General features: G+C 42.8%; 2 protein-coding genes and 1 long non-coding RNA gene across 5 annotated transcripts; 1 reads left to right on the top strand and 2 right to left on the bottom strand.

Annotated features, from left to right (window-relative positions):
- Positions 1 to 1,294: 1,294 nt before the first annotated feature.
- LOC105209692 (rhomboid-related protein 1) lies at positions 1,295 to 4,237 on the top strand. The gene is made up of 4 exons (XM_011180248.3): positions 1,295 to 1,827; positions 2,871 to 3,014; positions 3,152 to 3,331; positions 3,394 to 4,237. The coding sequence occupies exons 1-4, from the start codon at positions 1,579 to 1,581 to the stop codon at positions 3,613 to 3,615; spliced, it is 795 nt and encodes a 264-aa protein (XP_011178550.2). The 5' UTR covers positions 1,295 to 1,578; the 3' UTR covers positions 3,616 to 4,237.
- A 144-nt stretch (positions 4,238 to 4,381) lies between these two features.
- On the bottom strand, positions 4,382 to 23,808 carry LOC105209691 (mucin-2). 3 transcript variants are annotated; one of them, XM_011180246.3, is made up of 6 exons: positions 23,241 to 23,808; positions 14,986 to 15,646; positions 9,054 to 9,389; positions 8,627 to 8,707; positions 5,900 to 8,536; positions 4,382 to 5,824 (listed from the first exon to the last, which is right to left on the bottom strand). In XM_011180246.3, the coding sequence occupies exons 2-6, from the start codon at positions 15,071 to 15,073 to the stop codon at positions 4,416 to 4,418; spliced, it is 4,551 nt and encodes a 1,516-aa protein (XP_011178548.2). In that variant the 5' UTR covers positions 15,074 to 15,646; positions 23,241 to 23,808; the 3' UTR covers positions 4,382 to 4,415. The 3 variants fall into 3 exon arrangements, with proteins under 3 accessions (XP_011178548.2, XP_054082999.1, XP_054082998.1); XM_054227024.1 differs by lacking the exon at positions 9,054 to 9,389; XM_054227023.1 differs by lacking the exon at positions 23,241 to 23,808 and having other exon boundaries at positions 14,986 to 15,656.
- Positions 23,809 to 26,230: 2,422 nt separating this feature from the next.
- Positions 26,231 to 27,090, bottom strand: LOC128920211 (uncharacterized). Its single transcript, XR_008470328.1, has 2 exons — positions 26,522 to 27,090; positions 26,231 to 26,464 (listed from the first exon to the last, which is right to left on the bottom strand). It is a non-coding gene; the product is annotated as an uncharacterized LOC128920211 (long non-coding RNA).
- Between the last annotated feature and the right edge of the window lie 406 nt (positions 27,091 to 27,496).

Here is a 27,496-nt window from a genome sequence, read left to right as displayed (position 1 = left end):
AGACGCATGCTCTCCGTGAAGGCGATTGGAAGAATTTACTTTCTTTCGAGTTGACATCGTTTTTGTGGCGCATTAATTATGATCAATGGTTTGCAAAGGAAACTACAAATCAAGACAATACAAGGATAAAAACGTAAATGACTAATATATTTTTAATACATTGCTTGTTTAAGACCCTAAGAAATTTTCGTTTTTCTTTTTACCTTTCATACACGTAAGGGTTCTAACTGAGCATTATCACATCGGGATCCACGCTGTTGGATTTGAAATCTTAAAGGACGTGTTGTAATCAATTTCGTGAACTAACGGATACTCTCAGGGTTTTTCTCTCGAGAATAGCCGTACAACCTAACCTAACTTATCCTATTGACATTCGGAAATTACCACCCGTTATTTTCTTAGAGCTTTTGTTAGTGATCATGATAGCGACGATGGAAGAGCAACTGTTGCAACTCTTCAGAAAACTCAAATTGAAGAGGGATTTATACTAACGGGTCCAGTGGTTGTTCTTATCTACCATGTAAAACTTAATAGAAAGACACAAGCCGTTGATAATGGACTTGTGAATTCGCGCTCGGATCACTTCATTATTCGTTAATCATTAATTGTAGACATTCTTCGAAGTAAGGCTAAATCAATACAGACAAGTTAATACAATTTCAATTGATTATTTTGCGCCTTTGTATAGACTACGTTTTTCTTGCTATTTTAGCTGAAGAGAGTAGCATAGACACGAACCACGAACCATAGTGATCACACACCGGAAACGAATAAAACGCCTAAAGGTAGGCAACACAAATTCATTAAATGAGCATTAAAGACAAAGAACGTATTTGTAATCGTACTATTTATACGTTCTTGGCCAATACGATATTTGTTGTTAGTCACAAAATGCTAGGAACCCCTAAAGCGTCATGAAACAAATACAAATTGAAAACGCTGCCACGCAATAGCACCAAATATCTGCTTAGCCTCATTGTCGCCGACATTTGTCGCATTTACTTCTTCTTCTTCTCAACTGGTGTAGATACTGCCTACGTGATTATAGCTGAGATAGCAACAGCGCGCCACTCGTTTTTTCACTATTTGGCGCCAATTGGTAATACCAAGTGCAGCCAAGTCCTTCTCCAACGGAGTGGAGGTCTGCGCTTCCCACGGTAGGTACGGAATCGTATACTCTCTGAGCTGCGGTGTTCTCCTCTCGATATTTGCTCACCTTCGAGTAATATTCAAAATCAAAACATTTCATGCAAATCTCTCTGCACCGCCGCCGATTATGATCGATGCACAACGCTGTTCGATCAGTTGTCTAGTGGCTTTGTAAGCGTACGCATCGCGGCAAATATAAACAACAATTCTTTGTAAACACGAACTAGCGGAAGCCAAAGAGGTTATCGGTCAATGACTAATTGATATTGAATCGACATTCATCGTTATCGCGCTGATAAGCTGATGAACTGCTAAGGCGCTAGGCAACCACCACTCTGCCAGTAACCGCGCGGCGTGCTACTGCATTGCAAATCTCAACTTGAACTTGAACGCATTCGGATTGCAAGATTGGCCGCAAATAAAATTCGAATGAAACGGTCCTTTGGTGCCTGCCTCACATGTGGCAGGAAGAAACTCTCTGGCGCTGATGGATGCCCAAAGAGGGAACATCGCGCATGTGTGCCACCAGAGCATGCCACCCCGCCGGGAACTGAGCAACTACTCTGGCCCTGCGACATAACGCCGGTGTCGTCAATTACTTCCGTTGAATTCGGGGAGCGCGGCGCCAGATATTCTTGGCGCATACCGTGGTTCCTTATCGTCACGTCTTGTGTGCAGGTGAAGTAACGAAATTCTATTGAAATGATAACGAATCGTTCGCTTTTATTGCGAAATGTTGGCGAAATGCAATCCATATCAGATACGGTGGGTCTTATGAGCAATACTTTATCGCTTTCTTCCCCTCTCTTTACACGTGTGTGTGGTAGAACCGAAGAAAGTCATTGCACTCGCTTTGGTCTGCTTCCACTCACTTTCGCTCAAATCTATTTACATTTTTTTTTCAATAAAACGGCAAATCGATTTGCTTGCATTATTGAAGACGAAATAAACTGAAAAGAATGACATAAGCAAAACAAAACCGCAGAACAGTTCACTTTTGAAGTGGTTGCGCTGATATACTTTCGATTACGTCGAAACGATAAAATCGCGCAAGCGTGTGTGTGTGTGTGTGCAAGCGTGTGGAAATGCGCTCAAGAGGGTGGGCATGTGTTTTAACACAGATTGGTTTGCGGTTGCCATACGCAAAGTAAGCATGTGTCGGTGCGGCATGTGCGCTTTGCCAATACAAAAACAAGTGAAAATACGCCAGAAGTGAATATAATAATTTATTTCGGAAAGAATTTTAAAGGCCAAAATGGCCATTATTCACAACAGCAACTGATCAACGTTTTTATTGTTTATTCTTCGCTGCGTCAATCAATTTGTTGTTTGTTATTGTTGGATTTTCAATTTTCCACACATTCGTGAAACCAATACGATAGCAAATACACACACACACGCACCGACGTTGTGACTTTTAGCGGCGTATGCGCTGGAGCTGAAGCCATATCAGCCACGTGCACTTGCCACACAGTGTTGCATGCAACTTGCAGCCATTGCATGTTAGCTTTTTATGCGTTTGTGTGCACCATTCAGTTGGCAAATCGGTAAATTGCGGTTTTGTGATTTCATAAATAATGTCAAAGTGTTTACCCCTGTTACTTATCAACCTGATTCCTCACTATAAAGGTTTTTTGTGTTTCTCAAATAAATTTTAGAATCTCTATATTTTACTTTCTTTACTAAACAATATTTTCATTGTGTCTCATAAAACGTCACAGCTGTCCGTTTATTTCATCGCCAATGAATGCCTCACTCAGCGCCTGATGCTTATCCCCGGGCATCCCGACGAAATTTGGCGCTACTTCACCTACACTTTGCTACATTCCGATCTCATGCATCTGCTGCTGAACGTATCTCTACAGGCAAGTACTCGTACGCAATCCGAAAAATCACAAAGAGCATATTTGATCTCTTTTGATACAAATATTCCAAAAACAAAGCACGAACAAGCTTTGCCTAATGCCTCTCCTCTTCCCCTTTCTCTCTTTTCAAAGCGCAGTGTCTGATTGGCTTTTGTTTGGAGTGCGAGCAGCATCACTGGCGAGTGGCCTTGATTTATGTTGCCGGCGGGGTTGCCGGCTCCCTGGTCACCGCATACTTGCAGCCGGAGTTGTCACTGCTGGGCGCATCGGCGTGCGTTTACGCGCTGCTCACCAGTCATGTGCCACACCTGGTGTTGGTGAGTCGAGTCAAGTTCTCATTTCCATAATTCTTCATATTTTATTCACTTTCATGCGTCAGAATTTCCGTCAACTGCCTTTCCGTTATCTGCGCATTGTGTCTCTGCTGATTTTGTGCCTCACCGACGTCACACTCACAGTGTACCATTTGCTGGCCAAGCACAACTTGAACCCGCGCATCTGCGTGGAGGCGCACATTGCCGGCGCTGTGACTGGTCTCAGCCTCGGCCTTCTGCTCTTCGGTCTTGCCAAGCGTCATTATGGCCCCCACTGTTTGCTATAAATATATTTATTGGTATTATATATGTATGTGTATATTAGATTAGATAACCCTTATAACTATACGAGTATTAATATCGAAACTTGAGCGCGAATATTTTTAGACTTCATTAGTATTCCAAGCGAATAAACAATTTTTACACTTTCAAAATATTTTGTTTGACTTCCATATTGGTAAAGTGGAAAGTATTTAAAGCCTCGTGATTTGAAGACATTGACTGTTTTCGCATTCATTATTATAAGCTGTCAAATATAGTGTGGTCACATATTTCTTTAAATACGAATTTAAATTCAATCCATAGTCAATACGCCAATTGATTTTGTTTCGAAAACTCTTGCTCTTGTAGATATCTCAAATGTTTAAGTTTTTTCAGTTGGTAGCCCTACGATAAGTACCTCTAACCTATGCGGAAGCCCATTTAAAGAATGGATTACAGGTTGAACATCCGAAATGAATAAAAGTACAATGGTAATTGGTAATATTTATTATTTTCATTACTTCGTATATTCCGAAGTCAATTCAAATCACTTAGTACTAAACTTATCTCACTAATTTTATAAATATATACTCGTTAAATTTACAACTTACACGTAAATACATTAAAATTATGGATGAAATACTCATGTCAAATCGGTTTCACACGCCGCGAAACTAAATGCTTTTGCCCCCTCCGTCTTCGCCGTCAAACTAAAGCTAAAAATCGAGCGCCATTCGGCACACGTCCACTGCACCGTCAACTGGAATACAAGTTCCATTGTTTCTACAACTAATCAATCTTAATTCTTCTAACCAACCACTTCCAACTAACAGTCCAATTGGCCACACTTCACGCCCACCTCGGTGCATTTGCATTCCAAGCATGGGCTGGACAGCTCCAGTATGATGCGACCCACCCGATACATGCGTCCGTAGATGTTGCAGCCGGCTAACTTGAGTGCACCCGTCGCGTCGATGAGACTGTTGGAGGCGGTGTGCTGCACTTCCAGCGGATTGGCCGCTGTGGGCGCGTCTAAAGCGTGTGGTGCCGACGCTGCTGCCGATATGATTTGTTCGATGTTTCTTTGCACTAACGGTACATTGGTCGCCGTCGTTGTGCTTGTAATCGTCGGTTCGGTTACGCTGCCGCTGAATGAAGATGCGCTTTGCTGAGAGCTGCCGCGTGCCGGTTCCAGTCCCTCGTACTGATTCAGTGAGTTCTTATATTGCAGCAGACCTGAAAGGTCGCCATCGGCGTGTTGTCCGACAACGAATGGACGTTCGGTGGTGCGCTTAACCTCAAAGCTGGTGTCCATGAAGGGCAGCGTGTCAAAAGGTGAACGCTGTAACGGTTTGTTTGTGGGCGGCATGCTATGTGTGCTTGTTGCTGGCGGCGCACTGGTAGTAACACTGTTGTTGGGGTTACGCAACGGCATTGTGCCATTCATTCGCTTTTGGCTCACCGCTACAGCGATGGGTGCCTTTGTTGTTTGACGGCGTGTCGATCCCGATTTTGGTCGTGTACTTTTCGGACGCGTCGTTGATGAAATTTTTGCTGCAATTGATGTGGATGTGGTGCCCGCATTGCTTTTATGTGATGCGGGTGTTTTGGGTTTTGGTTTAGTTTTTGTATTGTTGTTGGCCGTGGAGACAGTTCCATTCAATTTGGTGGAAGCAATAACGTTTGTCTTAACTGTGCTTGTGATACGTTTCGTAATGTTTGTTGCCGTTGGTTTTGTTGGTACTTTCGCTGTTGTTGGTGTAACTCTCTTTGGCTTTACAGTTGTGGATGTGGTAGCAAGGTCTGGCAAAAGTTCCAGCGAAGCTTGAGGTAAAGTTTTGAAAGGTGGCACTGTGCTACTGCTCGCGTTCAAATTATTTGCAATGTGAGCCTGAGCTAAATCGGGTTCGCCACCCAAAAGAATATCCAAAAAGGACGCGATAGTGTTTTTGTGATCTTCATTTGGTTGTCTCGAATCTTTTTGTGCAATAGATGACTCCTCAAATGTAGTAGGTAATGGTTGTTCGTCGTCTAAAGCGTTAGCTAATTGTGGTACCGCAGTGGTAATATGTATGACTGACTGGCTTAGGTTCTCGGGGTCTACAAACAATTTAGGAGGCTGTAGTTGTATAGGCTTCTGCACTAATATGTTCTCTTTATCTTCTATAAGGGAAGTCAGATCGGGCGGCTGCTCAGTTCTTATGACATCCTTAAATGGGTCGGGTGTGGTTATTTCTGAAAGAAAGGCAGCGGGAAATTAATTAAATACGTTGAATTTAAATTGTAAATACTGAAGCTATAGTTACGTACCAATAACCTTTGTCGTATTATCTCTGAGTGGTTCACTTGTGGTTATGTCAATTAAATGCTTCGTTACTTGGTAGCTGGGTTCCACGTAGGGCAGCGCATCAACCTGCTCGTTAGCATCACTCAGCCCGAGCGGATCTTTGGGCACGAAACCGCCTTCGGTTTCTGTTGGAGGCGAGAAGCCTTTGTGCTCCTCAGGTGCTCCGACAAAGTCGTATTTAACGAAAGCAGCAGCACTTCCACTTGAACCGTCCGATTTACCTGCAGTCGACGACATTACCGGCGGTGATGGGCCCTCCACATTGAACTTGTAGATATATTCCGCCTTACTGCCATCCACTATGTCTGGATAGTTGGGAAAGTGTGGCTCAGTGATGGCTGGGTAAATACTACCTTCGTCATATTGATCGTAGTCGATTTTCGCTGTCGGTGCGTTGCTATGATAATAGTCGTAAAGTGGCTTATTGCGGTCGGCTTTCACGGCATCCGTGGGAAGGAAAGGAATTATCTTTAGATTTGGCAGACTGGGAGGCAAAGTGGGCTCAGCGTTGGCGTCAAAAGGATCCGACTCTAAAATGGTGGGATTTGTGTTTATTAGCACTGGCTTGACGCTGCTGCTCGGTGGTACTGTTGATGTCGTGCTACTAGTAGTAGTAGTGCTTGTTGTTGTAGTCGTCATAGTTGTCGTGCTGCCAGTGGTAGAAGTGGGTCTTTCAGTTGTTGTGGTCTTGGGTGTCGTAGTGGAAGTGACACTCGTACTGGTATGGGATGTTGTTGTGGTTGTCGCTGGTGCTTGAGTGGACGCTAGCACAACTGGGGACTTGAACGTTTGCTCTGGCAGCGGTTTGAAAGCGGTTACATTTGGTGCAATACTCGTTTTGACAACTTCGGGGGTTACAGTTAAATTTGCAATCTTCGAGTTTATTCGTATGTGTGACGGTTTACCTGTGGGTAACGGTTTAAATGAAGGCATGGGCTTGGGCTTTGGTGTGGGCAATACAATTTGGTCCTTCGGTCGTTTCGTTGTCGTACTTGTAGTAGACGTGTTTTTCGAGGAGACTTTATTTTGAGTGGCGTTGAACACACTTTCGGAGTTGAGCATATCGGAGAGCCCATCCAACAGCGCAGTCAGTAAACCATTTTTCTTCTTTTCCGTTGTATTTTCTAACTCCACTTGGGTGATGTTTAGAGGTCGGGCAGTGGTGGTTTTGTGCAACTTCTCGGTCGGTCTCTGTGTCGATTTTGGTTTGAACTTCAATTCGACTGGCTTTTGTGATGGTTTTAGTGTGGGCCTAATGGTGCTTTGTGTGGGTTTTACACTGGTCTTGATTGCAGGCCTTTGTGTAGTTTTGGATGTAGGTGTTGTCTTTTTAACGGGTACTGTCGGTTGCGGTGTTTTCGTAGCAAATGAGGTGGTTGTGGCTGCAGTAGTGCTTTCTGCTGCTCTATTCGCTTCGGTTTTTGCCACTGTTTGCTCTGGTGACTTAACTACATTGCTTGCGGTAGAAGTATTCAAAGTCGGTTTTTGTAGTGTGGCTAGTGCCTCTTTGTTAATGCCATGTTTATGAAGAGCAGCATATTCTTCAAGTGGACCTTCACTCGACTCACCAGATTGCGATTCGCCCACTATAATCTCACCGCTGCCTGAATAGTCATCAAAGTCTTGGTCGATGCGATCTATACTTGTGCCACTAAGGCTATTCCGATAATTTGTCGTGGTCTCGGAGATGCCCATTCTGTCACCTGCGGTTGTGCTTGTTTGCTTCTGCTCATCCTCATCAGGACCCAACAAAATATCCACCCATGAGAGCCCATCATAACCCGTGGTTGTTTTCAATTCTGGCGTAACCTCTTCGGTCACTCTTGTAGGCAATTCATCCTCGTCATTGCCCAACAACAAGTCTAAGAAACTCACCTCAGTGGCAGCGTTTTCCGGCGCCGTCGATTGTGTGCTTATCTGAGACTCAGTCACGACCTTCGTTGGAGCCGCCAATTTGTCTATATTTTGCGCAATGACTTCATCATTGTTCCCGTCGATAATTTCCAAACCCTCGCGTATTGTGTCCAAAATGCTTTTTTCGTCGTTCTTCTCCAGTATATTTTGGTTGTGTGTCACTGTCACCGACGGATGTCTGTCTGGCGGATACTCCGCCGGTATTTTCTTGGTGTCATTGCCATTAACCTCATCCTCTTTGCCGAACAACAATGAAAATAAATTGAATTGACGTGAGCTCTGCGCACGCTGACTGCCACAATCGTAGCTGGATGGACAGCACTGGCCTTTCGGGACCACCGGAATGCAGTTCTTCAGCGCCGGTGAGCATTTCTTCGGCGCACAACGGCGCGTGCCACGTATGCAGAAACAAATGTCACACGGCTTATCCGGATCGGAGCGCATTTTCTGTCCCTCCACGTAGAACTGTTTGTTCACGGTGCAGCCGCGATTGCGCTGTAGACGCTGCGACATGCGTAGGTAATGCTTGTTCGAGGTCTTGCGATAGCGCACCTCCTGCGACGACTTGCCAGACGGCTTGCTTGTGCAGTCGTAGCGCACGGGACAGCAGGTGGAGTCGACAAAGATAGGCTTACAGCCCTCGACCGGCAGCATACATTTCGGTTTGACGCATTTCTCGGTGCCACCTGCAAGAATTTGGAAAGTTGAAGTCACAATGGTTATAAAGACGCAACGGTGTGGAGGTTAATGCTTTTTAAGGGATCCTAATCACTTACCAATGCAATAGCAGTAGGTGCAGAGATTTGATGATGACATTGCCGAACCGGATTTGTACACGGTGCCGTTCTTCACGCAAACTGCAAAAGAGAATTGCAAAACAAAGGATGAAGATCAAATTACATCACAGTTGAAGCTGAGCTGATGATTACAGTGGTCTATTGCTGAGCAACTCACGCGTTATAATTAAATAATTTAAATTTATCGAAAACTTGTGACCTGATGTCCCTGGTAACATGGCCAACATATAGAAAGAATTTGTAATAAATCTGAATTTCGCATATTCAAACATCAGTTATCCATAATTTTTTAGAACTCATCATTATATCACACAAACACGCTCAAATTATGATATAGGCTTCCGTGCCGTGTAGGCTCCACTGTCTACAGACCACAACTAACTGACTGGAGACGACATTTACTCACCGTACATATCCACCTCAGAGTCGTCGGAGCGCCGTTGCAGCATATTATCGTTTACGACGCGATCAATTGACTCCCGTTCGTAGTGATCCAAGTAAGCGATAATGCGACGCGTCGCCGGTATCTTGTAGAAGGCATCCAGACGCGCGCACGACAGATACGGACAGCAGGCGTTCCGCTGCTGCACCACAATGCAACCGCGGGGCGGTGGCATCGGCATTTCGGGACATACCTTCAGGCGGCAGACGAGTGTCTTGCGCTGGCACTGGCAGGTGAGACACTTCTCCACGCTGGGCACGAGTGATCTGTCCGCATACCAAGTGCCATTGTGATGACAGCCTGCAGCAGCGCGATCAAGCGGAAGCCCAAAAACAAAAATACAATAAAAAAAAAATGTTGATGTTAAAACGGGATTAGCGAACCGGTTCATGTATTGCAAAGCTAGCGCATATGCTTAGTTAGAGTGTGTAAGTGTGCGTGTGTGTGTCTTTTGTGGGGCTGGCAAATTAAAGAGTGACAATGAAAATGCAAGTTAACGCCTCAAAATGGACAGGCAACATGAGCCGCGCCATCGTCGCTGTGGACAAGACGTGTAGCGACGCGGGCGCGCGCAAACCTGGCGCTCCAACTTAGGCTGTAATTATCGCACGAGCATAAACGGTTTGTTTACATGGCGAATGGCTGGATGCGCGGCGCAGCGGAGTGTGTAGGGCGTGTGGTAAACACAAGAAATTCGTGTACGACAAAGTAATGGCTTTCAATTTGCTGCGTCTACCTCAAATAGTTGTTGTTATCATGTGTGTGTGAGTGCTGGTAATTTAATTGTCGGCAACGTTTTCATTTAATTTGTATTTTAGTTAGCGATGTGTTGTTGTTGTGACGTCTGTCTTCGTTACAATTTTAATGGGCAAGCACGTGAACAAGGCGTTAACGCGTTCCAAACATCAAATTTTGTAATTCCGAAGTATGTAGGCTTTGCGTATGTGACGAATGTCGAATTGTTGTTGATACTGTATGTGTGTAACTAAACTCGCTGATGATTAAGTTTTAAGATATCTTCTGCCTGTTTACCGCTACTTTTCCCAAACTTAATATTTTCCAAAATTTAGATTTGAAGTGGCTTCATAGCAGTTAATAGTAGACATAGATAAGAGGCCTCTAAATGCCATGCGTTCATATTAAATTTAAGATTCTCACGAATTTTCAACTGCTAGAATGTAAGAACTGTGATAAGCTTATATTTTTGGTGACATCTCTAAAGAGTTGTACGGGCATAGAATGAGTGGCCACTTTTGGGCTAATTAAGGGCAATGATAAGTATTTATTTTCAAAAAAAAAAAAATTCAATGACAAAGTAAATTTAATTATGTCATGACCCGACTGAATGAATTGACGAATTTCAAATTACTTTGTTCTTCACTTAATGACTTCTGCTATATTCTAAAAACACTTACGAAAGATAAGACACATTAACCTAGTTGAGAACTAGAGAAACCTAAAGTTTAACTATAGAAAAGTTAAAGTAGAAACCATCTGCATATTTTAACTTGCGATAGTTTTTTTATAACGGTATAAAAGTATTGAATAACAGTATTAAAGGTTTGATACTATTTTCAAAATAAAGTAGGCGCTGTTTCGTCGCTTTGTTTCGTTATGAAGGGCTGTGTGGTAAGAATTGAGATTTCCAAAACATACCTTTCATGACTGTAGGCAATTCAGCGTAACTACTAGTAGCATTTCGAACTGTTTCGTTCTGAGAAGATATGGAAGAATGTCACAACACTTTGAATAAATCTAATTAATGGCATTTTAAGTATTAATATTTCTTTATGGAGAAATCATTGAGCGCGAATTCTCGCTAAAAATTCTTTCTTTAATTTATTCACAGAATCGTCTCTTCAGCCAAAATTAAAATATGAAGATGAAATTAAGTAGAGAAGCATTATAATAATACTCACAAATGAATAGGGAAACCAAAAAAGACTAAACAATGCTTTAACTAACCCATCAAAATGGATCATTAGGCATTCATTATTGTCATTACTGTGCGCACGCATTCTCAAGCAGCGCAGCGAAAGTGTTCTGAAATAAAGCGAGAAAACCAGAAAACCGCTGTGAATATCACTTTCACCTAACGAGCCAGACAAATTGAACTTCCAAATGAAAATTGCAGTTAATCTTATGGAAATTACGAAATTTTACTTTCTACAACGATTTGCTTTGAGGGAATCATTTGAATTATTTTAATAAAAACTAATGCCATTGCGTCAACATTTCCTCACAAACAATTCACACTCAAAACACACATTTCCGCGCATTAACACCAAGAGCTTGTGCGACTTGTGCTTAATGCCACTAATAACGAGCGCGACAAAGACCAAGTACAAAGTGGCACACACACCGACATACATATCTACGGCAAACTACAAACTCGATTTTAATCAAATCAGAAAATCAAATGCCTCGCACCCGAACGCGCGCCACAAACAAACAATTAAGCGAACAAAACACTCGTCGCGGCGTCGACAAATGTTTACAGTTTTAAGAACGCGCTGCTGCGCCAAGCGCTTCTCGCATTCATTGCGCTTGTTACAAAAACAAAAAGCAAAAAAACCAAAAGTTAAACCAATAATAAAGGGAAATATGTAGGTAGATTCTTAAGAGTGTTTTGTGTGGACCGTTGGGTGAAAGTTGGAACCGAATCAATTCTTTACACCGCCACACATGTGCCACTAAGAAACAGTGCCAAGCCATCATAGCAGCAGCAACAGTAGAATAAGCATTAGAATACAACAAACAAAAGGCGCGCTCGTGGCTTGGAGCCGCTGCTGGTCATTTAAAGCAGTGCAGTGTTGCGCTGCCAGATCGACAAAAAAATGCTAAACGATTTTCCTACTGCCTTTCACAAGCACACATACAACTGCAAATAGCGTTGCATTCTACTCGTATGTGTGGTGAAGGGCGAACGCGTTGACCCACAACTGCAATGGGTGTCTTTCTGACGGCTGCAGCGGCGCGTCTCGCGTCTTTTGGAAAAAGTGAGTGGTGAACTATCAGCGCCAACTACAAAAGATATATGTGAGTGTGAGCGTTGTTCGTCGGCGCCTAATGAATAGGGAAACTATAATTTCGTTCTTAATTTACGGCTTCTTGCGGTCATATTTTCCGCGCTGCCCAGAAATTAAGTTTACAAATCGCTGACGGAAATATCTAGATGTAACTGTACGCGCTGGCATCCACTGCTTAATGACCGCTACACGCTGGCTATGATGAGCCAAATGTCAATTGCCCGGCCGCTTATGAGTCTCACCGCGCGTGCGTCTCAACGCGGCGGCGCGATAAGAAACGGTCGCACAACCAACGAAGTTTGTGCCTTGAATCTTTACTTTAATGGCAGATTTTCGATAGTCGCTTTGTCTTTGCCTTTGTTTGCTTGTGTGTGTGTGTGTAATTACAAACAAATTTCCGTGCGACAATAATGCGCGAGTGAACGCGCGCAATGGGAAAGTCTCACTCGTTAATGACAATGAGAAAGCAAAGTAGTTTTGGTCATTAAATTCACACTTTGTTTCTTCCGGTAAATCGTTCCGCCCGCAAGAGCCAGCAATACAAGCATCATTAGCAAGCAGCTCTCTCGAACAAATGTATATTCATTTGTGTCTACGTGCAGCATTCGCGCCTCACGTTCTTGGTGCCGCGCCGCTGCCATCGCTTTCTTGACCCTCGCGGGCACTAAACTCTTTATTGTCAACGCTTTCCACGTCAACGCTGTGTCAAAGAGCGCTGACTTTTCATTGTCATTCAACGCTTTGGTCATTCTTCTCTCTCTATTTCTGAGTGTATGTCTTCATCACTACTGGCTGCGGCAGCGACGTTTTCATTAGTCCGCGCGTCGAATTCATTTGCAACTGATGAAAAGCCGGCCCGACTTAATGATGTGTAGCGCTTTAAGCACGTCATCATCCTACTCTGTCACTTCTTTTTCATTATCTCTATCTACATTTATGTAGTTTGTTTTTGTTGCTGCTTGCCTTAACGCCAGATTAGCTGTTGATGGATTTGCCTCGGCAACAAAAGTGGCACACAAATTAATTCACATAATTATGGCTTGTGAGTGCTGAGTGCGCCAAATTGCAGAGGCGACGACTTTAGAATTTCCCCAACAATTTTGGTTCTTTCCCAAGGCGCTGCGAAGCACTCAGATCATAGTGGTGAAAATTTTTTAGTTAAGCAAATTGTTATTGCTTATGAAAATGTGATTATTTCCGCGGGTTGATAAACGCGCCGCTTAAATGCAGTTGATTAATAGTTAAACACGCTGAAAAGTGGGTCAAACCTTTCGGCCGCTGGCGGTTGGGTGGAAGGAGGATGCCGTGCTGCATGCTGTTAAATGTATCTCGCGGTAATTTTGCTTTTATCTGAACTTTCGGCACATCAGCTTTAGTGAGACAATTGCTAGATGTTCTTAATAAGGCGTCTCTGACTGTGAAGCTCGCTGTCGAGCCGACTTCGTGGGACTTGCATAATGGAAATACTATTCGAGATGTACATAGCTGATAGAACAGAGTGGATACAAGGCTTTAGGTGGGTGTATAATACACAAAGTTTTGATTAGATTTGCGAAATATAATCTTATAATGTTAGCTTTCTAAGTTGGTAATAGATACACTTCTAAAACATTTGGAGTCTTCGGGTCTATAAATTTTGATTATTCGGAGACTGTATAGAACATCAAATAATTTCCATCGACTGATCTAATAAATATAGCGTCGACCAAGTACACAACCCTTATGACTGTTGTATGGCAAGCAATTTAGCGATGCTAACGCGGTAATCACCAAGACTGAGGTCGGATATTGCTATGTTGAATAATAGCATTGGATTTTGAAAAAAAAGGTAGAATAGGTCCTCCGTTTTCTTTATACAACCCTGTAGATCTAACTTTATTGTCGCTCTAGTTCTTGCTCCACTATGGACCTACCCTTATGCTGAGCTGTATGTGTTATTCGACGACATAGACATAGTCCAGCGAATAAAAAGACAGCGACTACGCTGGCTAGGTCATGTTGCTCGAATGGACGAAAGTACCCCAGCTCTGAAAGTTTTCCATGCAGTACCCGCTGGTGGAAGCCGAGGAAGAGGGAGGCCTCCACTCCGATGGAAGGACCAGGCGGAGAAGGACCTGTCTTCACTTGGTATTACCAATTGGCGCCAAACTGCCAAAAGGAGAGATGCGTGGCGCGCTGTTGTGGACTCGGCTATAACCGCATAAGCGGTGTCAACGCCAGTCAAGAAGAAGAAGAAGAAGAGAAGAGCTTATTTTCATATTCTGGCATTCCTTCGATTGTTCGTTTGTTAGCTGTAGCTCTTAATTTAGCTACTGATTACCCAAATTCGCCTCAGGGGCATGCAAATTCACGCATTCTTTTCGGTGGCATAATCAAAAGATATTGCGTTGAATTTCAAATAGATCGCGCTACCGTGAAGACGCTTCTTCCTCCTTGTCTTGTGCGCATAGTGAAATTTCTGCTGACATGCCTGCACAATTGCTTCAGTTCGTCTCAGGTTAATTTGCATATTCTGTTCCAATCGCTGCTATTCATAAATGCAGAGCGCTCCAAGTGCCCACAGCGATTGATGTCAATCACGCTTCATTTCCGTTAGAATTAAGATGCAGAAATGCCAAAGTATGTTGACTTAAATATTCAGCAGAATACCGACCGACCAATAATAATTACATGAACTGAGTTTAGCAGGTGAATTGTGTGTAGAAATGCGATAAAAAAGAGGCGACTTTTTTAGGTAAATTGCCTTTGAATGATTTGAGAATTTTAATCATTCTTTCACTTCCAATGAATGCCTTTTGTTTTGCATATGTTTGTGTGCTTGTGTGTTTTTGTGTATGTGTAAATGTAAAACAAAGCGAAATACTCACCCATTGACTGCGCCACAAAAGCGTCCAACTGAGCAGGCCAAAGGCACAGCAGCGTCAACAGCGCCGCGCCAATGGAACGCCACAACATTTTCGAACAAACGATTTCGAAAAAAAGCGAGAATCGAAGAAGCGATGATAGAAATCAGCAGCAGCAACAGTTGCCGGCCGGCACGCGTTGGCCGATGCGAAGGTGCGGTATGCCTTGAGCGTGTCGTTCGCCGCTCTCGCCCCCCCTCGAAGCAACCGATCAAAACAAACGCGTAGAATCTGTGTCACCGGGTGAGCTTATCGGCGTCGTGGTCTCAACTCTTGGCGCTCGACGTTGGTTTAGTGCGTGCAAAGGCTGCGCTGCGCAGCCGCTTTCGGCTGGATCGTCGGATTGCCGGTGCCCAGTGGGCTGTGCGTGGTGTGTACTGCGTTCGGCGAGGCCGCTGAACTGCGCATGCGCTGTTTGTCGTACGTTGAATTGTGTATTGAATTGACAATGACGTGTCTTTTCTTTGGTTTTTATCACTGTTGTTATGTGTAATTGCTGTCGCAAATTTATGTGGGTGGCTCGGCTTGGCTTGGCTGCTGTTTAATTACGATTTATGCCTTCAAATGGAAATAATTTCACTTTGTCTGTCACAATTATTGCTGGCATGCCACATAAAGCAATTATCTGGAAGTAGAATAAAAGTGTGAAAATAAAACGAAAAGCCATTAACAAGAATCCACAAAATGATTTAAAGAAAGTGCGCGTTTGTAGAAAGGCAAGAAGCGAACTCCGCGGGCGTTCTGCGCTGCCAAATCGTATTCAGTACAAATTTGAATAAAATGAATTTGAATGGCAACAAAGTGGTCAAGTGCCACCTGTTGATTGGCATAGAATGACTTGAAGAGTCGAAGAGTAATGAGAAACGTTTGCCAAAAGAGTGCAATTTCAATTTAATTGACATGTGAGTTGCTTCGCCGTTTATTTTTGGATGGTTACTTGTAGTTGTTGTTGCAGTAAAATAAAAATTTAATAACCACCAGGTTGAACTCGATTTAATTTAAACAATTTTTGATTAACTCTAATACACATTATATTAATTAAATTAATTTTTTTATTCTTTTTTTTCATTAAAAATTTTATTTTTAATTTTTTTTAATTAAGTTTAATATATAATATTTTTTTTATTAAAAATTTTTAATAATATTTTTATTAAAATAAGATTTTTTTTATTTAAAAAAATATTTATCTTTTTTTGTCAAAATTTTTATTATTAAAAATTGTTTATTTATATGAAAATTATAAATGTTAAAGGTTTAATTCGCTTCCCAAAGCCACAAAGCCTAAAATTGTATTGAAATATATATGAGGGTCATGAGGGACAAATAAATCCCTTTAAAACACTCCTCATGTCTCCCGTTGCTTTTGAATAAATAAAAACTGAGTGTAAATCCTCATGGTCCACCTGTTGCTGCAGCACAAAGACAGACAAATGATGATGGCGGTGGCAACATTAACGCCAACAACGGCAGAACACACAAAATAAACACTGACTGACTGAGTAGTGACTGTTGTGCAAAGTGCCGTTAGCTAATAATAAATACAATGCATACAGCAAAAACAATAAAACGGAAATTAGAGACTTCATCTTTCTTTGCTTGTTCAAATCCCAGAGCAACAGTTGGAACGGCAAGAGCAAACAACGATTCCATTGTGTTGTTGTTGTTGTAAGTCTTCAAGTCAGTAACAAAGCGAGCAAATACTGCAAAACAATAGCAACAACAACAATGCGCCACACGGCACTGAACTTGAGCGCGGAGGCAACAACAGCGGCGAGGCACGAACCAAAGCATGCAACAATGCCAACGGTTTACTTAATGGCGACGCGCTGATCGGCGACTGCCATGCAATGTTTGCACTGCTACTGTCACCGCCCGAACTCGAGAACTCGAACGAGAAGCAGTAGAGCAGTGCAACCAACGCCGCCGCTCACCGCCAGGTGCTGAGACTCTTCTTTTTTACGATTCTTTTCTGCGCTGCTGCCAAAGCCAAATCACCGCGGAGAATGGCAAAATAGCGACTATTGTGTTTATTGCGAGCATAAAGTCACGCGTACAGAAAAAAGATCACAAAAAAAACATGCACATACAACAACAACAAAGCCTAGAAATTAACATTTGCATTACTAATGAGTGAAAAGTTTCACAAGAACGGTACAATTGCAAGCAACCAGTTCAGGCAGCAGTTTCTTTTAAATGCTATGCCAACAACAACAACAACCACATACTCATATAGACAAAGTAAGAATTGCGAAAGAAAGAGTTGTCTTAGCTTCTGCGAAGGGCTATGCCTCCAAGTGATAGTTGTTGGTGGATAGAGGGTCCACTTGCGCAATCTTCTCATTCACTGCGCGCGCCTAATGTCAAATGATTATTGAAATGTTCTTCTTCGAATGAGTATTTGATGTAAAGCGGAAGCTCGTCTCAAAGTTGCCATCCAAGCGCATCCCTTGAGCTCAGAGTCTCACAGTTTACAACAATAACAACGCTGCACATAATTTTCGTTGGCTAAAACGAAAGACTTAAGCAACGAACCTGCGTCTTTGCCGTACTCTTCGCAGGTGTGGGGAGGGGGAGCCGCAAAATATCGCATTCCTGCTAATTTACGCGAAGCTATGTGAAATTATGCGGGAATCCGCTAAGCAAACGGTACGTAGCATAACCGCGGCACTCAAGCTTCTTCGCCGCTGCTCTCGCTTGGCTGCAGAGATTCTTTCTGTAAACGAATGGCTTTTGTGTGCATAAATATTTATGTCTTGGCAGCAGCTGCCAAAGCAATAAAAATCGCAGCAAAAACAGAAATATTTTAGTTGCAGTTAATTTGTTGCTTTTGTTGTTTTTGTTAAACTGCTGTTAAACACTTGTCTTTGCACTGAATATCTGCAGCAACAGAATGTTAGATAAATGGAGTAGAAATGCAATTTAGAAAATTATGATGCTGCATTTACAGTTATTTGCATTTTATTTGCCGCAAAATGTCAGTTATGTGTATATAACTGTATATTTATTATTAACAAAGTAGCAAGGAAACTCTTGCAAAACCTCAATCGCGAAATGTCAAAATATAAATAAGAGTTTATAAATCCAAAGGCTGCTTAGGCAATAAATCATCACATAATTGTTTGAACGACTAAATTATCGATAAATGCGGACCATCCTTCATATATTATTGATTGAACACCGAAAGACTTATTCTACCATTTTTATACAGAACTTTTTCTCATAGACTTTCAATTCCCTCATTCACAATCCTACCTACACTCGAGCATACATTCACATGTAAAGCTAACTGCTAGATTTATTTACTTTTGTTGCGGTCATTTCACTGCTGTCTTGCAGCACACGCCCACAACTTGTCCCTACACCGCCTGTTCTATTTGCCGAACACAGACTGTACCTAGGCGCTTAGGCATGTCGTAAATCTATGCTGCGACTGCCACCAGAACAACAAACACAATGTGCATTCGTTAGTGAAGAATTCTACACTTTGTGGCAACGCGAAATTGCACTGTAATGGCCGCGGCAGAGAGCGAGCAACCACAGAAAGCATCAAACGTCAGTGAAGCGCGGCGGCAGAGGAAGGTGGCGAACGGGCAGCGAATGCGTGAATGGAGAAGGAGAAGTTGAAAATTGATTCAAATTTATCGGCACACATTGTGCTTGCCACTTGCCACGAGCTGCACAACCACTAGCCTGCCTTGTGCCGCAGCGTCTGTTCTTCAACTTCTTCTTCAGTTGTTGATCTGTGGAGAGGTGGAGAGGCAAGCAACTCACAGATTGTTGCAAAGGTGGCCCAAGACATGTGTGAGTGTGTGCGTTGAGTTGATTGCGCGCTTGCGCTTCGCCATTCATTCATGCAACAACGGCTGTCCGTCCGTCCACAGTCGGTGTCTTCAGACTGCCTGTGACAGCCAGATCGCAAGGAGTGCGGCCATCGTGTAATGGTGGGTACTTAGGTTACTTAATACCAATTATTGTCGGCCGATATCTGTAAGCGCTGGACGTCTGTGCGCATGTGGAGGCTGCAGCAGCAGCAGCGAAAACTGGCTGCTCTTGAGCAAATAGCAAACAACAATTGCTGCCTCGCTTCGTTTGTGTGCAGCGCCATTTTTCATGTGAAATTCGAGGCCGTGGCAAATGTCCGTTTTGCGCAGATTATGTGATAAATATTGTGAAACGTGAGCACTTACGCTAATTTAATATTTTTCGGAATTTATTGAATGGCGCTGAGAGAATCGGAGTACAGTAAAATGGCCAACATAGATTATAGAAGCTTGAGTTATCACCATATTGAACCAATTTCGCAGTGTGTTTGAAAGTTCTCGGTTTGCTCGCACTGGCTTGGATAATTTAATTTATGAGAATTCGCCAATCACGAGCAATATTTACACAATTTTCAAGCATCATAGATAATAACAAATTTCCTGCAATTAACCTTGTTCTATTCTGCCAAGCACCAATAAATATGATACAGAACATATATAGTATTTAATAACTTCTTTATGAGCCATAAAAGTATGATTTATAAAAATTAGAGTTCAGATTTTGTGTCCTACTTGGAGTAAATGCTCCTATTCTTAGATAAAAAAAACTCTAACTGAAGTAAAACTCCTTAAGAGTAGTCACTTCCAAGTAGGACCTCCAAAAAAAAATTTTTTAAAAAACCCCAATTTTGAGTTAGTCACTTTTCGCTATATTCCTAAGTTAAGCTGGGCTAAATTTCGCAAGTCCGTTAGAAAAAGTGTTGCCACAATGTTTGCCGCCATTACCAGTACCCATTAGCAGTTATAAGTTATGACCACTTCACAGTCTCATATCATTATGCCAGTCAAATGGGTAACTTTATCTTAATGGAGTGCCGCGGACAAACGGGTTTCGTGCTTAAGTCTTTTGTATGTGCTCCACTTTGCCAAGTGGCAGAGTGTCTGAGACCGCGCTCATCCTTGCATGGCTGTGACAAATTGCTCTGACGTTCTGCTGATCAACTGTCACCGCCACGCACCAACTCAATTGTGGCACGCAAATGCGACCACACAACAACACACACACACACACGCTGCGTGAGAGAAGAGCACGAAAATAGGCCAACAACAATTTTAACCTAATATTCTACAAATGAAATGGACATAAAAAGCAGTTTCGACCACACACACAACCACAAACACTTCGGAGAAAACCAGACAATTAAAAGCAATCAAAAGTGTTATTGTTGTTGTTGTTGTTACTGAGTTGTCACATGGAGTTTGATGTCTCTTGGCGGTCGGCCAGCAGCACCGCCAGTCGACAGCTGAATTGAAACAGAATAAATGCAAATGTTGACAGCAAAATGAGAAAGAACGGACGTGAATGGTGCGGCAGAGGAAGCTTGAGTTTGAGTTGGCACTGGCGCTAACGCTGGCACTGTGTCTCGCGTCCAGTGATGGCACTGCCACTTTCGTTCGAAACGTGCTCGGCTTTATCCTGCACCGCGCAAAAGACGCAGCTGCTGCTGGAGATGCAAATGTGGCTGCGACCACCGACTCTGTCGACTCTGCCGTCGGCTCTGCGACCGGGTTGTGACTAGTGACTAGTGACCACTGACTGGTGGTCTCTGGGTTTGCTTTGTGGCAGCTGGGACGACTCGAACTGCTGAGAGGTAGCGTGAGGTGCTCGTAAAATGAAAAGGCAGCGCAATAAAAATCGAAAAGCAACTAAGACAGACACGATTTTTCATCAGAATGAAAACAACAGCGGACGGACGGCCGAGCAAGTGGCCAAGCGTGCAACAAAAGCCACAGAGCGCATGCAAAAACTTCGCAAATGTAAGAACAAATACAGAAATGGACGAGGAGGTTTGCATGTTGCAACAACGTGAGTGGCATAAAAGCGCAGCTCTAAAGTGCAGCCGCAGTGAAGCGTTGCAGTGTTGCAGGCGAGGCGAGTGAGGCGAACGAGGAGCCACAGCTCAGAAGTGCAGCGGACCGCACAGGTTTCTGCCACATAAATATGCAAATCGCCCAGTTAGATTAGCTAGAATGGCTGTGTTGCATGTGGTGACAGTGTAAACGCTGCAACAGCAAGGCAGCCTGTGTGTGTTTGTTTGTGTTGGATGCACATGTGTGCCGGAGTGTCTTGAAAGTAAGAAAAAGTGCAAACATGGCAATTTAAACTGCGTTACATGTGATCATTGTGCTTGCCACCGCACACCGCGACGTTGCTGCCACAATGGTTTTGCGGCAAGTAAAATAATATTTATGCTGTGCATGCTAATCTAAAACTTCGGTAAATACTTATTTATGATAATTTGCTAAAGAACAGAAGAAATAAATTATTAGCATTTTCTCTCTGTATCAATGCTAATTTAACTCGACTGCTTGTGGCTTCCGCGAAATGCAGGTGTCCACAGTTTTTTAAAGTGTTGTTGTTGCAACTAAACTTTTGTTTGTGCGAATGGACCATATTTGCTGATGAGCTCAAAGGCCAATGCATGTACCGTTAGTATGTTGCACCACTCGAGATAATTGATATGAAATTTAAAAGATATATATGCACACATTTCAAAGAATCAGGTCCGAAAGGAATATATATCCCTCTCATAAGCCAGTGCCGCATTCTTATAAGAACACACACATTTTTTTCAGAATTTATCTCAACACTCGCAATTACATTCTACTTTGTATTACTTGTTGTTGTTGTCGTTATGTGTCGCACAAAGTGTCAGCAGCATTGTAAATGAAACCGTTAACTCGTCAACAACAACAACAAGTTAATCCAACGGATGATGACAAGGCTTTGCAGTTATTTTTAGTTCCTATATGGTTTTCATACAATTACTCCACCGCTGTTGTTGTTGTTGTTGTTGCTTACAGCCTTTGCCGTCACATTATATAATGCGCGTCGCGGCCATTGTCGCACTTTTGCCGCATAACAAAGATTGATGGCCACAGGAAAATAGGTAACGAACAGCAACAGAAAAGCAAAACAATAACAACAAACACGCAGAGGCTCTTTCAGTTTCAGAGGAAACGGCGATCAACTATATTTTATTCGCAACAACAATACTTGTTGTTGTACAGACATCAAGCGAGCTTAGCTTAGCGTCCAACTGCTGTCCATTGGCGTAGCGCTACGCAGCGGAAACTCACATGCAGCCCAACAACGCAATGTTGGATTTTGCGCAGACGCAACAGCGCACTGTCTGTGCTTGCCATGCGCGAACGAAGCAAGACGCGACTTGAAATAGACGAAGATATATGGCGGGAAGCAATGAAAGCAAAACAGCAAAAAACTAACAGCAAATGTTGCATCAGCGCAAAAATAATAAATAAAATGTTGAAGGAAAAGGAAAGAAAAAAACAGCGACAATAACGGCTGTGCGCCACACACACATGAAGCAAGATTTGCGGTTTGTGCCACAGTTGCGCCTCATAGAGTCCACAATGAAAGCAGCCTACGCGCATAAAGTTCTTGGTTATGGCATGAAAAGACTTTGGCCACCAAACACTGCAACAATGCAAGAGCAACAGCAAAAACGCCCCGTTCGGCGAGTGGAAAATGTTGCTGTCATATTGCACGGACCATTATCAGGTACTCGGTTGACTGCGTTCACGGGCTGGCTGGCTGGGCTGCCACCGGAGGCGCTTGCGCGTGCCAATTCCCGCTTGACTGCAGCCCCTATCGCCGTGGGCGTGCGCTCTGCACTCTCCAGCAGCGTCGTCGTTAAAGGGAAATAAGGAAGCAGTTTTCACCGCGGCGGCCGCTAAAGCCAATTTATGGCAACACCAGTTGATTGTCGGTTGCCGACGCGGCCATTCATTTGCTACGAGCCGCCACAACCGCCACAGTCTCCGGAGCCGCGATAGCAGTAACGTTGGCAAGCGGCGCGCAACATGTAAATTGGCTGAAAAGCGGGCCATAAGCCGCCGCCGTCGCCGCCGCTTTATCTTTGTGGAGCAATTTATAGTCTAATTTATGCTTTTTGCCATTTTACGAGCACGCTGTCGTTGTTGTTGTGGTTGTTGTAAGACAATGGACCTCGCAAATATCGCAAACTTTAATTAACCTGAAATTGCTTCTAACATTCTGTTTCTTTTTTGTTGTTTGTGGAATTTTCCTGCCGCAGCCACTGTTAAACAGTGCAACAACACCGTACCCGTACTGCACGTTCATAAATTGTGTAAAAGAATAAGCAACAACAATAACAAAGAGCAAATAATAATTTACACGTTTTCCAGCTTTTATACCTTTCCTCGGCAATTTGTTGCCGCTGCACACTGCACACTAAGTTGCACTTTTTATGTGCGTTGTGTTGCACATTAACATAACCGCACTCACGCACGTACACACACAGACTCACGAATGCACGAATAAAAGTTTAGCACTTCTAAGCAAACCGCAAACTCAGCCAGGCCTACAATTGCCTCGCAATGCACTGTTCTTTACTTGTTGCTTCTTCGTTTGACTAACGTTATTGTTGTTGTTGTTATTGCAGTGGTACTTCTTGCCACCATAAAACTCTTTTTAATGACCAGTTCAACAGAAAAAGAACACTTTTCCGCTCGGCGCATCCACAACACTTTTCACTTGTAAGTCATCAGAATTCAAAATTCTCAGGCACTGAACTCGAGCTTCGTTGGAGACGATCTTAGCGCGACGCGTGCATATTCACAACTGAGGCGCAGCGCTTCCGTAGAGCAAGCTTTAAAGAAGAGTTCAAAAGAAGAAAGTCTGCTGCCGTCCCAATCTGCCCGCTGCTGACGTCGACGCCGTTCTGTTGGCCACAATTCATTCTTTTCCGGCGCGCAACGAGCAGTACCGACGTACAAGCAAACGAAGAGCATCGAGCGCAGTTGGCCCAATGGCGATTTCTTATAGGCTGAAGAGAAAATATCTAAGAGAAATGGCAGCGAAAGGTCTGCATGCTTAGAAGAGTGGTTTTGTGGCAGGTTGTTAGATCGGGGAAGATATGGACATGAAAGATATGAAATAAAGTTTGACCAACTGACCAGAATTAGAGGGCTCTAGGGCTCTCTTGGAATTAGTAAATAAAACCTTAAATGAAATGATGGACCATGCTCCGTTTGTGAAGTAACTTAAGACTTACTCAGTTAACACACTTAATACAGAACAATGTGTTCGGTTGTAAACCAACGTTCCTGCATCAATTTGTCGCAAATGACTCTATGAACTTCCGCTTCGTCGATTCCACATAACCATAAATTGTGCATTCAACAAACAATACAAAACCGACGATGCAAGTGAAGTCATGTCTGTGTGCCTGAAGCAATTCTTACTCATGAAGAGGAGTTGAAGGATTGCTTGCGCAGACAAACCATTTTCGCAAGTTTCAATAGAGTTACCAGACAGAAAAAGTACCAACTCTGAGTCCCTGCAAAGTTTGGAATCCTTGACGATTTCAATAGCAATTGCCTTCTGGTAACCTGCGAGTGGACGAAGACGAAGCGCAAGCAACACATCTGCGAAATTGATCAATCGAAAAGCGGCACATGAAGAAGGCGATAGACGGGAAGTGAGCAGAAGAAAAGGAAAACCGCAACGGAAGCACGAATCCGCATGTTGTTGTAGGAAGGTGCAGTAGACAATGTTCTCTGCACGCATGGCTGGTCGTCTGGCTGGCTGGCTGGCACACACACACATGTCGGCACAGTGTGACTAAGCGTTGGTCAACTGGTTAACTGACTAAATGGCCAAAGGCTGAAGTAGAATTCTCAAAACCACACACAGGCATACATATACATATGTATATAGGTGTAGGCACGTCAGCCTGTTGGTAATCGTTTGTTCACGAGATGTATTCGGCGATACAAGAATTTTATATGAGCACACAATCGAAGAAACAGATATAGACACAATGCGCACATATTGCCTGCCACAGTGTTGATGACCAAGTCATTCGCTATCTGCACGAACTGCCGCTGCGGTCGCATGTGAACTTCACGTGTGTTCAACAACTATCATGTGAACACATGCAATGCAAAGACTGCGAATCGGAGGCCTGGCCGGTCGGTCCAACGACTTGCCTCCACCAAGGCGATTTGTTCTTTGTGATATTGAAAATTTATCACCATTAAAAAGCGATTGTATTGGGCACCGAAGGGCGAAATGCAGCACAGGCTGCGGACGCAGAAAGTTGGAAGACGGAGCTCGTTTCAGAAAGAGATGCTTATGAAACTCCCCTGAATTCCACGCCTTTAAGCTCACTATCTCAGCCGCAAATGTTTTTCGTCAAAAAATACACACTGTGCGCATGCGGTGAGGCTGCCGGTGGGTGCCTTTGGTGGTATTTCAGTCAAACTATCCTCACATACATACATACAGACATCCACAGATAACAGCACACGGACAGGTGAGACCGGCATGCAAGCGATTTCCAATTAGCAATAGCGAATGTGGTGCAGGTAATTTGATAAGTGGATTAATTTGAGTTCGCCGCTGTCAAAATCAATCACATCAAATTATGAATTGGACGATGATGCGGTCCGCACCGCAAATTGATCGCATTTATAAAGAGCCGAACTTGAAGCTCGCATTGAAGAGAGCGAAAAGAAATATAAGAGAGGACAGTAGAAATGGTGATGAAGAGCAAAACTTTCAAAATAAATAGTTTGTGATTTATGCTGATGAAGCTGCAGCTGATTTATTACATTTTGTAAACTTCTATTTATTTATATAAAAAAAATAATAATAATAGTACATTTGTAACACAAGTATGTATTGATCTATACACATATCAGATAATAACTCATAGACACGCAATTATAATTGGAGAGCTTTTGGCGACGTCAATAACCCGCATTGTTGTTATTTTCCTCAAAAGACTTTAAAACGACAATTGTGTCATTAAACTCATCAAATCTGATCAACAGTGATGAATTGACAAAAAATGTCACAATCGATATTTGATGCGAATTAATGCGAAGAAGCAATAGAAAAGCAATAAAATGTCGATCACTCGATCGATAGATAAAACAATTTTTGGAAACCGAGCGCGTTGAAGTGTGTTTGTAGAAATATTTGCATAATTTTTGCTTTTAATAGACGGTCTGCTTAGACATGACTTTATTTCTCCTTTCATGATTTCCATTTCATGATTTTATAAAAACAGTGATTTCCACTTGCTATTGAAGAACTGCTGAGAATGCAATTCTATTGTTTGGCGAGAACTAGACTAGTCATTATCATTACCATCAGGATCAGGGTACGAGTTGTTATGCCAGCGTCGAATCATAATGAAAGAAGATATGTGTATGTACATAAGTATACGAAAATAGATGGTTAGTGTCCTGCCACAAATCCTTCATACGTGCTTATGCTCTTTGACTCGAGTATCATAGAACAATCCTTAAGAAGAAGTCTATTCTTCACAGCAGAGGCGTTTCATTGTTGTAAGGCTCTATTCATAAATTTTCAGTATACTCAGAACATTGCCCATTTTTATTCATGTTACCTAGAAATACATATATTTGTATACAATTTATTTTAGTAAACTGTAAGAAAAACTTACTCATAACACCAAAAATACTAATGGACTCTGTACAGAATCGACGGTAATTATTCATTTCTCCTGACCAAACAAATTATATATGTATATATATATATATATATTTGGCGTAGAAACCGCTTTAAGTGATTATAGCCGAATCCATCAGAGCGCGCCACTCGATCCTCCTTTTTGCTATTTGGCGCTGGAAACACCAAGTGAAGCCAGGTCACTTTGCACTTGGTCTTTCCACCGGAGTGGAGGTTGACCTCTTCCGCGGCTTCCTCCATCGAACACTTTCAGAGCTGGAGTGTTTTCGCCCATTCGGACAACATGACCTAGCCAGCGTAGCCGCTGTCTTTTTATTCGCTGCACTATGTCAGTGTCGTCGTATAAATCGTACAGCTCATCGTTCCATCGTCTACGTTCCAACGACCAAACAAATTGCTCCAATCAAATTTCTGTTTTCAACTACGACTGCTTCGATTTTTTCTGTATTGAGCATTTCTACCTTTGTGTTGTTGACCGTCAAACAGCTGTTTGCTGCATTTACCATCTGTTTCAACGGTGCGCGCTATCTGGCGACTGTTAGCAACACAGCACGTTTCAAATGAATCAAAAGTATTGTTTACTAATACCAAATAATACAAGGTGGTCTTTCTTATAAGCTCACTCACACTTGACCCTTAAAAATTTAAATTGCTGTCACTTATGTTTACATTTCATGGAATCTCGTGAGGTTAGATGGGGTCAGATTTTTTTATAATTGTAGTGTCATCCTTATATCCATTTTTAGGGGTCAAGTGAGATTAAAAGGAGTCCACGGAAAGTCATATAAAAGGTCACGTGAGGTCAAACTAGTGGTCAATGGAGCTAAAGTTTGTTTTCACTTAGTAGTGTCGAATGAAATTAAGCGAGGTACATGAGTGGGGAAATTATGAGACTTGTCAGGTTATGGTTTAGCGGAAGGCGGTTCATGAGTTTCCTCCGTTCCATATA

Source organism: Zeugodacus cucurbitae, chromosome 3 (genome assembly GCF_028554725.1).
Source record: "Zeugodacus cucurbitae isolate PBARC_wt_2022May chromosome 3, idZeuCucr1.2, whole genome shotgun sequence".
Lineage (NCBI taxonomy): Eukaryota > Metazoa > Arthropoda > Insecta > Diptera > Tephritidae > Zeugodacus > Zeugodacus cucurbitae.
Note: the sequence above shows the minus strand (reverse complement) of the source record. Positions and strands in the feature narration are given on the sequence as shown.

Coding starts and splice junctions, on each gene's coding strand:
- LOC105209692 (XM_011180248.3), top strand. CDS start 1,579: ATGAAACGGTCCTTTGGTGCCTGCCTCACATGTGGCAGGAAGAAACTC. Junction 1,828..2,870: donor TCGTCACGTCTTGTGTGCAG/GTGAAGTAACGA, acceptor AAAACGTCACAG/CTGTCCGTTTATTTCATCGC. Junction 3,015..3,151: donor TGCTGAACGTATCTCTACAG/GCAAGTACTCGT, acceptor TTCAAAGCGCAG/TGTCTGATTGGCTTTTGTTT.
- LOC105209691 (XM_011180246.3), bottom strand. CDS start 15,073: ATGTTGTGGCGTTCCATTGGCGCGGCGCTGTTGACGCTGCTGTGCCTT. Junction 9,390..14,985: donor TTTTGTGGCGCAGTCAATGG/GTGAGTATTTCG, acceptor GCGCTGCTGCAG/GCTGTCATCACAATGGCACT. Junction 8,708..9,053: donor CTCTGAGGTGGATATGTACG/GTGAGTAAATGT, acceptor TCTCTTTTGCAG/TTTGCGTGAAGAACGGCACC.